Source organism: Macaca thibetana, chromosome 20 (assembly GCF_024542745.1).
Source record: "Macaca thibetana thibetana isolate TM-01 chromosome 20, ASM2454274v1, whole genome shotgun sequence".
Lineage (NCBI taxonomy): Eukaryota > Metazoa > Chordata > Mammalia > Primates > Cercopithecidae > Macaca > Macaca thibetana.
Window position 1 is genome coordinate 56,135,242 of NC_065597.1, and position 14,124 is coordinate 56,149,365.

At 43.4% G+C, this 14,124-nt stretch overlaps 1 protein-coding gene across 4 annotated transcripts in view; it reads left to right on the forward strand.

Moving 5' to 3' along the window:
* The window catches only part of DCUN1D3 (defective in cullin neddylation 1 domain containing 3), a 46,393-nt gene extending 32,946 nt beyond the window's left edge, over positions 1-13,447 (forward strand). For all 4 annotated transcript variants that reach the window (XM_050774852.1, XM_050774851.1, XM_050774849.1 and 1 more), the window contains 2 exons: positions 5,996-6,531; positions 8,010-13,447. In XM_050774852.1, coding sequence (XP_050630809.1) covers positions 6,101-6,531; positions 8,010-8,493 — 915 coding nt within the window. In that variant the 5' untranslated portion in view covers positions 5,996-6,100 and the 3' untranslated portion in view covers positions 8,494-13,447. The remainder of the gene's footprint in view (positions 1-5,995; positions 6,532-8,009) is intronic.
* The last annotated feature ends 677 nt before the right edge of the window (positions 13,448-14,124 follow it).

The following is a 14,124-nucleotide window of genomic DNA, read 5'->3' on the forward strand; positions in this document are numbered from 1 at the left end:
TAATTATAACTATTATAGAGGCTAACACTTACCAACCAAATGCTTTCTGTGAGTCAGGTATTGAGCAGAGCATTTACATGCGTTATCTCATTTATTCTACCCAATAGTGCTTTGAGGTACAGCTGCCCCGTTTTAAAGTTCCATATGGACAGTTCCAGTTATTTGGTGAGATTGCCATGGCAATGGCAATGGTTTGTCTTGGTTTGTCTGAGCTCATCCTCTTCATCACTGTGCTTCTGTTTCCTCCATTCCTAGATAGGCTCCTTGACCTTGGTGTGTCTCCGTTTAGTTTCCTGTAAAATGGGGTAATTGCTTCACAGAGCTACGTTTATATATAGCTTTCGTAATGACCTAACAAATACAAAATTATATTCATGACTAATAATGTTCTGTTGCTGTTGAAAATTTAGTGCCGGGATGTCCAGATTGTGCTTAGGCTGTCCACTTCAGAGGTGGCAGTGATGGGGAGGAGGACCAACTGGGAAGGCAGTTCCATTAAATTAGTAACTGAGTGGAGAGCTAGACATCCTTTCTTTTGCAGATCTGCAGAGTGGGGACTAAGTGGAGAGGGGAAGGAGTTTGGAACTGGCTGAAAGCCTGCTCCAGGTTAGGGACTGGGCATAGCAATTCAGTGTCCATTGGGCACAGCAGATACTCAGCTTGATTTTATTCAGGATCCATCACAAGGAAATCCTGTGTTGTAGAGAGTCTGATCCTCCAAGCATTACTGGGTAGTGGTGTATTTGAGTAGGATCAGTGCTGTGGCAAGATAATCGGTTTTGGAACAAGCCCTGGGCCAGTGACTCAGTGCAGGGGTAGGAAGTCCTGGCCAGCTGGGCCTGTGGAATCTGAGGCTGGGAGCCCATTGTTCAGATGGAGTAAGTTGGGACTTCCAACAGGCTAACCAGATACTACTGAGCTACTAATACTACTAATACAGTAACAGCTGTCATATCAAGTGTTTTCTCTGAAGCCATGTACCTTTTATCTGCATTTCCTCACTGAATCCTTTCAAGAGCTCTGTCAGGCAGATACCATTTTGCAGACTGAGGAAATTCAGGCTTCTATTAGGGTCAGACAATTAGCCAGTGGCACAGTTGGGCATCCTTTTCAGAGCTGAAGCTTTTAACTCTGCTGGTGGACAAAAACGTCACAGGTTTAGGGCATCTGGACTAATTCTAGTTTCCACGTCTGGTGGGGCTGAGCCTGGGTGCATGGTGTCTGCCTGGTTCATCGCAGCAGGGCTGGCCTGGGGAGAGGGCAGTGAGGAGGAGATCCTTCTTGAGCGCCGAGCGCAGACGATGTGTTCTGTCTCCAGTGACTGATGGTGAGATTTGCTGCTCTGGGGTTGCTGTGGTGTCACTCCTGAACTTGGGGCCGGTCCGTCGTGCATTCTCTCTAGGTGCTCTGCTTTTGTGGGTGGGCTCTGCAATCTAGCCTAGGGGTAAATGTCATGGTATCTTGATCCAGATGTGTGATCTTGGGTAATTTAGTTTCCTCAGCCTCAGTTTCCTTGTTTTTAAAGGGGGCTGTGATGAGTATGTGTGAGTTCATGTCCCTAGAAGTGCTTAGCATAGCGCCTGGCACCGCATCAAGTGCCCAATAATTGATGACTGCTATTATTAGCTGTTAGCCATCAGCTAGTGAGTCTAGGGGAGACCTTCAACTTTAAAACACTTGAAGTGCTGCCAGCCTGGGCCACGGGGCTGGGCACTGTGATTGAGCCTGGGGAAAGCTCTGGGAGAGCAAAAGTATCTTCCCAGAGAAGGGGGCAGACACAAGAAGGTACTGTTGGGCAGTAATCGGAGTAATCAGGGGACCATATGCACCAGATCTGGAGATATTTTCTTCTGGCTTTAGACCACCACTCGCCTCAACACTCAATGGAATGGGGGCATTTCAAAGAAAGGGACCAGAATGGAAGAAGGATCCAACCTTCAGGCATTTGCTGATTGATTATCTGTTGAAACTGATATTCTTCTCCCTATTTTCATCTGCTGGGCATGTTAAAAGCTTTCAGGTTTCAGCTGGTTCTGCTGTGTCAGGTAATCAAAAGATGCTCTTACATGGAGGGCTGGTTGGCTAAATGGGATTAGGGCCTCTTTGGGAGTCCCATCTGTTCTGTCCCTACCTGAAGGCCTTGGCGCCAGGATTTGGAGGAAGCTGCTAGGATGAAGCAGCATCTGTCCAGTGGGGGCGGGGTGAGTGGCCTGGGGTAGGTGGGTCAGATGGAGGCCAGGAAATCCTCTTATCTCGCTGGGTGCCCATGCCTCCCTCAGCAGCAGGAGCTGAGCAGCAAACCCTGGTGAGTCAGCGTGCCTGGGAATTAGAGTTGCCAGTCTGTGAGCATGTGGGGTTTGTGTAAGTTTGGGCCTTTTGTTTCTTTCAGCATTCTAGTCTTTAGAAACACAAATCTGGAAACCAGGCCCTCCACATGGTACAGTCCTTGTTTTGAAATAATTCAGCTCACACAGTTGCTTCCCTTGTACCATGGTCTTCCAAGAATTAACCCCTTGCCATTTGAAATTGTAATGAGTTGTACTTATGGCTTACTAGCTGTAGTCTTAAAGCATGAAAAGTCTTTTAAAAAACTTAGGATGGTTATTTTCCATACCAAAAGCCCTTATAAGAGCTTCAGTGTATTTCTGAAGCCCAAGTAAAACCACAAGTCTTTGAGGGCATGTTTGGCCATGTATTTTTGTCATTTTTCTCTTTGCGGGTGGAGAAGGGGACAGGCCTTGATATGACTAATCTCTAATAACTACAGGAATGATTGTGCTCTTCATTTTAAACTTATTGTATACTCAGAGCTTATCCTCAGAGAATTTCTTTTGAAGACGACCCCCAATTTATCCAGGCACTATTTAGAGGAAGCCAAGTATTTTAGGCAAAGTTTAAAGCTCCAGCCTTTCGTAAAAAACACCCTTCTGTCCCACTGTACGTTCTCTAAGATCTTTCAGTTTGGATCATAGACGTCCATGAAAGCTCCCTGGACCTGGGGAGGCCCGGGTGACTGACTTTGACTTCTGTTTAGTGTCTGTTTCCTGCTACACTTCTGGCTCCTGGTCCACATTTCATTAACGGCGTCATTTCAGTGACTGCCATTATAGCAGTTGGCAAAGCTTTATAAATACTAAATTGTACATGGGTTTTCCAACAAACTGGTTGAAGATAGGAATAAGAGTCCTGAGTAGCCAGAGTCGTCTTAGAGAAATCACCTAGCTTCTGGCTTAGAAATGTCTGGCAATTTGTTTAAAAAAAAAGTTTAAATTACATAAATAATTAATAAACCACCATGATGAGTTTGTAATGTATCAGTACAAACTTTTCTTTTTTATTTAGTAATTATCCTACCATTTAGAGATTGCATTTGGGTAAATCTGTCCTTCTTTTATTTTTCTATTTTTTCCCAATTTTTTCAGTTTTTTTTTTTTCTGAATATTCTGAGCATTTTTATTTATTTATTTTTGGTAACTTTTTAGTTTTTATTTTAGGTTTGGGGGTAATGTCAAGGTTTGTTACACAGGTAAAGTGTCATGGGGGTTCGTTGTACATATTATTTCATCACCCAGGTATTAAGTCCAGAGCCCAGTAATTATCTTTTCTGCTCCTCTCCGTCCTCCCACCCTCTACCCTCCACCCTCAAGTAGACCCCAGTGTCTGTTATTTCCTTCTTTGTGTTCATAAGTTCTCATCATTTAGCTCCCACTTTATAAGTGAGAAAATGTGGTATTTGGTTTTCTGTCCCTGCATTAGTTTGCTGAGGATCATAGCCTCCAGCTCCACCTGTGTTCCCACAAAAGACATGATCTCGTTCTTTTTTATGGCTGCATAGCATTCCATGGTGTATATGGACCGCATTTTCTTTATCCAGTCTATCACTGATGGGCACTTAGGTTGATTCCACATCTTTGCTATTGTGAATAAATGCTGCAGTGAACATTCGCATTCGTGTGTCTTTGTGGCAGAATGGTTTTTATTCATCTGGGTATATACCCAGTAATGGGGTTGCTAGTTCGAATGTAGTTCTGCTTTTAGCTCTTTGAGGAATCATCATACTGCTTTCCACAGTGGTTGAAGTAATTTACACTCCCACCAACAGTGTATAAGTGTTCCCTTTTCTCTACAACCTTACCAGCACCTGTTATTTTTTTGACTTTTTAATAACAGCCATTTTGACTGGTGTGAGATGGTATCTCATTGTAGTTTTGATTTGTATTTCTCTAATGATCAGTGATATTTAACTTTTTTCATATGCTTCTTGGCCACATGTATGTCTTCTTTTGAGAAGTGTCTATTCATGTACTTTGCCCACTTTTTAATGGGGTTGTTTTTCTCTTGTAAATTTAAGTTCCTTATAGATGCTGGATATTAGACCTTTGTCAGATGCATAGTTTGCAAATTTCTTCTTCCATTCTGTAGGAATCTCTTCATAGTTTCTTTTGCTATCTCTTGATAGTTTTTTTTGCTGTGCAGAAGCTCTGAAGTTTAATTATTACAGATCCCACTTGTCAATTTTTGCTTTTGTTTTGATTGCTTTTGGTGTCTTTGTTATGAAATCTTTGCTTGGTTTTATGTCCAGGATGGTATTGCCTGGGTTGTCTTCTAAGGTTTTTATAGTTTGGGGTTTTACATTTAAGTCTTTAATCCATCTTGAGTTGAATTTTGTATATGGTGTAAAGGAGTCCAGCCTTAGTCTTCTGCATATGGCTAGCCGGTTATCCCAGTACCATTTATTGAATAGGGAGTCTTTTCCCCATTGCTCGTTTTTGTCAGCTTTGTTGAAGATCAGATGGTTGTAGATGTGTGGCCTTATTTTTGGACTCTCCATTCGGTTCCATTGGTCTGTGTGCTTGTTTTTATACCAGTAATTTTTTCAATTTTTTTACACAGGGTCTTACTTTGTCACCCAGGCTGCAGTGGGGTGGTGCTATCCCAGCTCACTGCAGCCTTGACCTGGGCTCAGTTGATCCTCCCACCTGAGCCTCCCTTGCAGCTGGGAGTACAGGTGTGCATCACCACACCTGACTAATTTTTTCTATTTTTCGTAGAGTCAGGGTCTTGCTATGTCTCCCAGGCTGGTCACAAACTCCTGGACTCAAGCTATCTGCCTACCCACCTTGGCCTCCTAAAATGTTGAGATTACAGATGTGAACCACTGCAACTGGTCCCAGTCCTTCTTTTAAAGTGGAGACACACTTCTTTGGAAGACTCAGCCTATAGGCCCTATAGGACAATCACATTTATTGTGAACTTGGCTTGCATTCTAAGTACAGCCTTGCTGAGGACCTGGGGGAGAAAAAGAAGCTCCTCAGTTGGGAAACTTGGTGTGGAGTACAGGCTTGGTGGATGGTTTCTACAGGTGGATGGAGTAGGGCAGAGAAAGGGCATTTCACCTACTATGTGGGATAGGCCCAGAAAGGCATCTGGAGAGATCAGAGGCAAATTTCATTTTGCTGCTTGGCTTAGGCCCCTGCTTGTAGTCTTGACAACCTCATCGTTAGGGCATTATGAGACTATTGTTCTGAATATGGACACCCCTCCTCCCTACTCATCCTACTTAAAAAGAAAATCTGAGAATGTTGGCATTAGGAATTAGAAGATGAACCGTTCCTTTGTGCCTTCTGGCTTAATCCAGGTCCAAATAACTTTTCTTATGTGATGGCAAGTTGGCAAGACAGATTTCCTCTGGAATATTTCTGTCAAACTGTAGTCTTTGATGCATTCTACATATGAATCAGCCTCTTTGAAATCTATGTTACCTTAAGAATTTTAGGAATTTTCCTCATTGGTTCTCCATATGTGCCCCAACCACTGTGTCGCCAAGGTGAAGTTACAGAACTGGCCTATGAAGGAGATGATGAACTCAGGGTCTCTCCCATGGTTTGTTGTTGGCTTACGGAAATAGAGTGGTGAACCACTGCGCACCCTAGAAGGTAGGGTCCGTACCCCATTTCCCCTGCCCAGAGGTGATGGCTTTCTAACTTCCTTCCAGGTTGGCTGGCTCCTCTGGCTGATGGCATGTTGAGGTACATGGGCCAGTGGCAGCGAGGGCATCCGATCCAGAGGGGGCCACTCTAGAGGCCGGGCCACCAGCACCATGGGCCAGTGTGTCACCAAGTGTAAGAATCCCTCATCGACCTTGGGCAGCAAGAATGGAGACCGTGACCCCAGCAACAAGTCACACAGCAGGCGGGGTGCAGGCCACCGTGAGGAGCAGGTACCACCCTGTGGCAAGCCAGGTGGAGATATCCTTGTCAACGGGACCAAGAAGGCTGAGGCTGCCACTGAGGCCTGCCAGCTGCCGACGTCCTCGGGAGATGCTGGGAGGGAGTCCAAGTCCAATGCCGAGGAGTCTTCCTTGCAGAGGTTGGAAGAACTGTTCAGGCGCTACAAGGATGAGCGGGAAGATGCAATTTTGGAGGAAGGCATGGAGCGCTTTTGCAATGACCTATGTGTCGACCCCACAGAATTTCGAGTGCTGCTCTTGGCTTGGAAGTTCCAGGCTGCAACCATGTGCAAATTCACCAGGTCAGTCACAAACACTTTGTGTCACCAGGTGAGCAGTGGTACCCAGCTAGGATAGGACTGGGTTGGCTTCATAGGGTTTTGGGTAAGTTTTTACGTTTTTATTTTTCTGATCAGGTTCTCTAAAGCTTAAATGTTTTGAGCCAAGTTGTGGTTATGATGCTGAGAAGCCCCTCTGGACTCTAAAGGTTTAAAATGTATCTCCCTGGCTCTGCAGCAGACCTACTAAATAGGAATCTCAGGGGGGAAGGCCCGGGCATTTGGATTTTGATTTTGATAAAGATTCATGTCTGGTTCTAATGTGTACCCCATGTTTTGTTTTGTTTTTTTGTGCAGAATAATGCCTTTGCCTAATTCATAGGTCAAATTTCAGGCCTATCCTAGCATTATTTGGCAGCTTCTCAGTAACTGGTCACTGCTCATCTTTGCCTTAAATGAGGAATAAGCCAGGGTGAACCAGGTCGCCAAGTTGCTGCTCAGCCCCACTGCTGCCTTGGACCTTTCTTTTCTTTTACTCCTTTACGTGTCACTTAGTATTTATTGTATGCCCAGCATGTGCCAGGCGCTGTGAGTACCAATACAGTAAGTGCCTCTGGGGAGGGGATATGCCTCTCTCCCTCCATGAAGCCACTTGCCGTTTCTAGTACTTAGCGTATTGCCCGCCCGCGGCCAGGCCTGTGTGTAACAAGGTCAGTTGGCCTGTTACTAAGCAGTAGCTGTGCATATTGTTCTGGTCATGTGTCCCTATAGAATGTGGTTTGTAGAACATGGGGTTATGAATAAGAACTGACTTTGAGACCCAGCCATACAATTTGTAGTTTGCATGCCCCCACCCCAGGAAGGTTACCCTCCAGACCTCAAAGGCCTCACCTCTTCAGCAGATGCTACTGTCCCTGAGAAGATGATCAATGTGAGACCATGCTGTAAGCTGAAAGCATTGTATAGATGTTAAAGATACATAATTTTTGTTTTTTAATGATAGAATTTTGATCTCTGGTGATAGAATTACCCAGGTTCAGAATCCTTGGCTCCAGAAGTCTCCCTTTGCAGTCGCTAAAAGTGTACCCCAAACAAACAACCCATAGAGAGTCAGAAGGGAAGCAGGAAGCCTCCGCCTCTGGAAGGAAAGAATCCGCAGCTTAATCACTATTGCAGAGCGGGAAACAGGGCAGGGAGCAGGAGACTTGAGTTTAGCTTTGGGAAGATGAATGAATGAATAAATGAACCATTATCAGCTGCCAACTGTGTGCCAGGCACTGTTAGAAGCAGAATAGTAATTTGTTTAGTCCTCACCAAAACCCTTTGAAGTAAGGTGTTATTTTTACCATTTGACAAATAAGGAAATAGGACTAATTAGTTGAAGGAGTTAGAATTCAAATCCAGACCATCTGGCCTGAAAGCCCTGCTCTTAATCACTATGTATATTGCCTGTAAATAATACAGTTTATAATTATTAATTGTCCTTTTCCTTTCTGTTGCAGGAAGGAGTTTTTTGATGGCTGCAAAGCAATAAGTGCAGACAGCATTGACGGAATCTGTGCACGGTTCCCTAGCCTCTTAACAGAAGCCAAACAAGAGGATAAATTCAAGGATCTCTACCGGTTTACATTTCAGTTTGGCCTGGACTCTGAAGAAGGGCAGCGGTCACTGCATCGGGAAATAGCCATTGCCCTGTGGAAACTAGTCTTTACCCAGAACAATCCTCCGGTATTGGACCAATGGCTAAACTTCCTAACAGAGAACCCCTCGGGGATCAAGGGCATCTCCCGGGACACTTGGAACATGTTCCTTAACTTCACTCAGGTGATTGGCCCTGACCTCAGCAACTACAGTGAAGATGAGGCCTGGCCAAGTCTCTTTGACACCTTTGTGGAGTGGGAAATGGAGCGAAGGAAAAGAGAAGGGGAAGGGAGAGGTGCACTCAGCTCAGGGCCCGAGGGCTTGTGTCCCGAGGAGCAGACTTAATGGCTCTGTCCCAGGAGCAGCAGCAAGGATCTGCCAGCTGCCCTGCAGCCAACAGAGGAATTGGACCATTTTGGAAATTACTGAAGATCCGGATATTTTCTACTTTACACCTTTCTCTGCCTTGTATCTGAAAGGGCTCTAAAATGCTGTATCATGTTTTAGGCACTTTCTTCATTTTTTTGGTTATTTTGGTTATTTCCTTTTTGGGGGGGATCTCCCAGAATATTTGAACCTGGTTACATGTTGTGTATTTTTTTTGAAGCCTTCAGATAGAATAAGCCTGCCATTTCTTGCACAAATTAGTTTTTTTTTTTTTTTTTTTTTTTTTTTTCGGTAGGGGAGGGCATAGAGCAGGGAGGGGGATGGGACTGTTAGGTTGAATTAACATTACAAAATGATGCAGTGCCAGATCTCAGTTTTGCATATTGTTTTTCAGGGCAGGTCTGTACTGTGTGTAGTGCTGTTTACATGGTTGAATTTAGGTTGTAATAATTATTTTTAAAGATTTACACAGATTTGAATAGCAGTGTTAACTGTTAACCACATTGCATTAATTCCCAGGCGATTTAGACTCTTGGAGAGCCAAGGCCAGCCAAGAGCATGTGTAGTCTGGTAACAACCCCCTTTTAAGCTAATTTATCCAGAACCCTGATCTCCCTCACTTCTTGCTCATTCCTTCTTTGACCTATTGCATTTCATGTTGAGTTTTTCCATCAACATGCTGCACCTGTCAGTCAAGTGAGCATTTTGTAAGAACATGTGTTGTACTGAGAACCACTTAAGCATTGAATGCAGAGAAAGCAGTGCTACCTCAGTTTTGCTGGAAGTAGACTTCTTTGATAGTTTTCTTTCTTTGATGAAGTTTCTGTATTTTCATGTTGTAAGTGGAAATACTTTTTTTTGTTTGTTTGTTTCATTTACCTTGGAGCCAAAGTTTCTGTTCCTGGTGGTCGGGAAACTGCCTGCCGGCCAACTGACTTGAAGGAAAACTGTGGTATGGAGCTCTGCTTGAATTTTTTTTTTAAATATTTTTATTTTTTTCTTTGAATATCATCAGCTTACTTGTCTGGCAAGGGCAGAAGCCTGGGGTTGGCCTGAACTCTGCCAAACAAATATCAAAGTGTATTTAATAGTTAAATTTGTGCCCTTTCCCTTCTTGCTGCACCCATGTTGTCACTTAACCCCCAGGAGTTATTTATTATCTTTTTGTTAAAGTCAGGCTCATTTGGGGTAATGTGATGACTGTTTAGGTTTACATGACCCTCCTCTCCTTTCCCTACCCCCAAATATGTATATATACATATATAAAATATGTATATATTTTACCTATATAAAATATATATATATACACATATATGTATCTATATTCCTTTGTTTCTTTGCCTGCTTATACTGGCCATAAAAGAGGGAGCTGCCTTCAATGTATAAAGTATAAGAAGAGTGCCAGGGAAAGCCATAATGGAGGCTTTTGGATCTGAATTTGGACCATTTTCACTAAAGAGAACATGAGTTTTGCTCAGCCCTTTCCTCACAAGAGGGAGGGCCTGGTTCCCCAGACTTCTCCAAGCGCTCGCTTCATAAGGCCAGCTTTGGCCAGACTGCCGCAGGGGCCTGAGGAACTGACTCTGGTCCTACCTGGTTTCAGTTAGAGGGTCCTCCTGTTATTTTTCCATTTAAAAAGTATGTCCTCAGAAAACTGTACTGGAAGGATGGGTGGCAGGAACTTGTATAGTTCAGCTACCAACACTTTGGAACAGATTAAAAAGGGAATCTTTTAAATAAAAACTTATAAAAATATTTATACTCTTGAGGTAATGAAACTTTGTCTATTAAACATTTGGAGGTTTTTCCCCTAACCTAATACCCCGCTGTGTCCCAGGTATGTTTCTCAGCCTGGGCAGGAATTGCATGTTTTGAGTTCCATTGTGAGCAGCCTTATAGCTCTGGGCTCCCACCTTAAGGGTTATTAAATAGTTTTGGCAGTCAGTATTTTTCTAAAATTGATACTGACTATAAGGAACATACTTGGAATTTTTTTTTTTTTTTTTTTTTAAATCCTAAACCTGACAGTTCCTCCTTCAGAGGGGCAAATGGGAAACTTTAAGATCATTCACGATATAGTACTGCTAGAAAGCTGGAGGGGATCTTGGGCCAGATGCCTGGCTTCTGTTCTAGCTAAATAAGGCTCTGGAATAAGTCTCCAGGGTTTCCAGCAGGTTCTGTGGGATCAGCTGTATTTGGGTACCCAGACTGAGGTTTTAAAAAGACTGCTGTTTCATTAAGCAGTTTGCAACTCATTTTCCTCGGTTCTGGATTGGGTAGTGGTTGACTGAGGGAAAAGGCAGGCTGCACTTGGCCAGGTAAGGCCCTTTCCATCCCAGATCAGGGTGTATCAGAGAGAGGTGCGCAAAAGAGGGAGGCAGCCCAGGACCCTGAGTAGAGAAACTAGGTTCCTTCCCCACCCTTTAAGAAGACATTCCGTGCATTACGTGTACTAGAGTGGGTGGATTTTGTTTTTTAAATTAACTATTTAGCCTCCTCATCCCCCACCAAAAAAGCCATTTAGTTATTTTTTGGTTATATTGATCCATTTGCAAATGAGAAGCCAGAAAAGGGAGCAGTCAGGGAGGAACTTACAAGTTCCTTCCAAGTTTGAGTATTTGATGTCCAGCAAAGATTTCAAGCTTCTGCAGTCGCTCTGGGCCAATGCTTGACTCTTTCATGACCACAAGAAATGCAGTTTTTCTGCAAAGGGATCCAAGGTGAGGTGTGTGTAGGGTTTGAAGTTATACTTCTGGGAAATGAAAAGCCTTGTTCCCTTCAACCTAGAAGTAGGTTTGCCACTTAATGAGTGGTAAGTCTGTGTAAGAGGCTGAATGTGTGCCCCTCAGGTAAGCCAGTACACTCCTTGCTTAGCAATAGAACATCAGGGTGATGTGGAGAGGGGCAGGATGTGGATGCCACTTTGGAAATTGGCAACATCTGAGGACGACAACAAACTGTGTGTTGGGAAATAAGAAACAACTCGGTTTTGACAAATGGCTTTGTAAGCTTTTGTGATGTTTCTTTAGCAATTTATTAGAAAGATGGTGTGAGATGACGTGCTGCTTCATTGAATTGCTCTTTCCCCCATCTTTGCCAAATCTCAATGTATCATTCTTAACCCTACCTCCTGTAAGTGGCTTTGCTATGCTTCAGCTCGTCGTCTCAGCAGCTGAAGTGCTGCCTACCTGTGTGAGTTGGGTCCAGGAACCCATGTCTGCCCCTCTGATAAGGGAAGATGAATCTAGAGCTGGGTAAAGATCTAAATTTTAACCAAACCCCTGGGCCCAGGAAAATAACAATTGAAAACATACAAGGCAGTGTTTTCAGTATTAAACTTCCCCAAGGAAGGCAGAAACTAGTGTTTTTGGAAAGGGAGAAAGGATTAAGCCACACAGTATTAGTCTTTGAAGCAGTACTGGTCTCCAGGGGCTGGTGCCGAATGCTGGAGGCTGCAGGGTGTGGGACCCCATAGTACACTTGATGGCCTCATGTGCTACATACTATGCCAAATTGTATTGAACAGTGGTGGGAAGTTACTGGGATAAGAACTTGTCTAAAAGTTTACAAACCAAAACAGATCTGTTAGGTCGGTGCAAAAGTAAGTTTTTGCCATACTTTATGTATGTTTTTGCCATTAAGTATGGCAAAAACCACAATTACTTTTACACCAACCTATATATTTAGGAGTGTTTGGTTTGCCAGATTCCAAATGAGGTCTTCAGTGCAGTGAAGCCCAAAAGGTAGACTCAGTTATGCAATTATAAGGTTAAGGCATGGAAGAAAGCTGCTGCTAGGTTTTTGTTGCCTTTTACTTGACTGCTTTGCTATTTTTCTTGTCTCTCATGTTTGGTTAGCTATGACTTGAGCATCTTGGTAACTGACAAAGGTCTTCCTTAGGGGACTTGAACATCTTGGTAAATGATGGGTCTTCCTTGGAGGAGGACTCCAGCAGTATCTTGTTTAAATGACTGAAAGAACTATGAAGGTTGTTGAATTGTGTTAATTGGGACTCACTGATGAAATGGGACATTGATCCTCCTCTTACTCCACAGTGTGTTTTCAGATCATATAAAGGTTCCCATCCACCCCCCTTCAGAGTTTATTCCTATGATAAGCTGTAATTGCGTATCCAGTTTAAACTGGACTGGGACTGCATGTTGGTGAAGATCAGCAGGGGTTTTCACCCTTTTCGAAAGACGAAATAGATTCTTGAGCACTGGTTGCAGAAGCCAAAATAGTTCAAATAGCTTTGCATAACCATTGGGTTCTGCTTCTGATTCAGGTGCTGGGCATCATGTCCTCCCTATTCTTCTCTTCTTGGAAACCCAGCCTATCTCATAGATACCTACTTCTGCCACCCATCCAACTTCCCTGCTCCTTTCAACACAAATCTTGGATATTGCCAAAGGAAGCCATTCAGCAGCTGCTGGGGTTTTTCATTCCCCCGACACGCATACATTTGCTCTGGGAGAAGTGTCTTCCCTCTGACCCTGGTCCCCAGCTCCGTCTGTGATTAACTGCTCTTACCTGTTGCACTAATGAATATGACTCTAGGTTTTAAAGGGGGAATGTGAAGCAATAGGCAAATGGGGCTTGGATGAATTGGTCCCGCAGATATACCCTGCCTTAAGCCGCTGAGGTGATGAGTCCACTGCTCATGTGACCCTCCACCTTTGTGGATCCCTCTTGGTTTGTGACCAGTGTGTCTGTTTGTTGAGGTTGTACAAACTTGACAAAAGTTAATACTTTTGTTTGTATTCTCTGCACTGTTGCACTCTCCAAATGGCCCCTTGAGTATTTTTATTGACTTGTTACACACATTTTTGTCTTTGATGTCTACATTTTTTCCTTTAATGTTTTTTATTTGGACGGTTACCTGCTGTTGGATTTAATAAATTTGTTTACTTGATTATTGATATTTCTACAAAAAAAAAAAAAAAAAAAAAACAGTGACTTTATTCTGGGGCAAAATTTACCTACTGGGAGCTTCTACCAACATAATATTGAGTGACAATTTTTATTCTTTGAAAAACAATCCAGATAAGTACAGGATCCTCAGACTCCAAACATGGGTGTTAACCTCCCACATACCAAGCTTAATAGAGTGGCTTTTGAGGGTCTTAGTGCTCAGAGGCAAAGAGCAGATAAGTCTTCACAGGGCCACTGCCTAAATAGTCTTACCTTAGCAACTAATGTGAATTCTCATGAGGAATAAAAAGCGAAGTTGAGCACTGTGTTAAATGCATGACCCCTAGATTTAACAGTATGGCAGTGATTAAGGCAAAGGAAACGAGCTGTATCTGGCTTAAACTCAAGTGCCACTGCTGTGTGACCTTTGGCAAGTTAGTGAACCTCTAAGTTTCCTTTTACTCATCTGCAAAATTAAAAGGCTTTTGCTTCCATCAGAGTGCTAGAATTTTAAAAGTCTTGATAAAGTCCCAATGACACATAAGTGCTCAAACATTACAAGCTCTTTTAAGGTTGTCCAAAGGAATGTTAGGTGAGTAATGCAGGGAAACCAGAGAATAAGAGAGGGGGGTTGGCATGGTCATACATGACCTTTCACAAGTCACAGCCCCTCTTAGG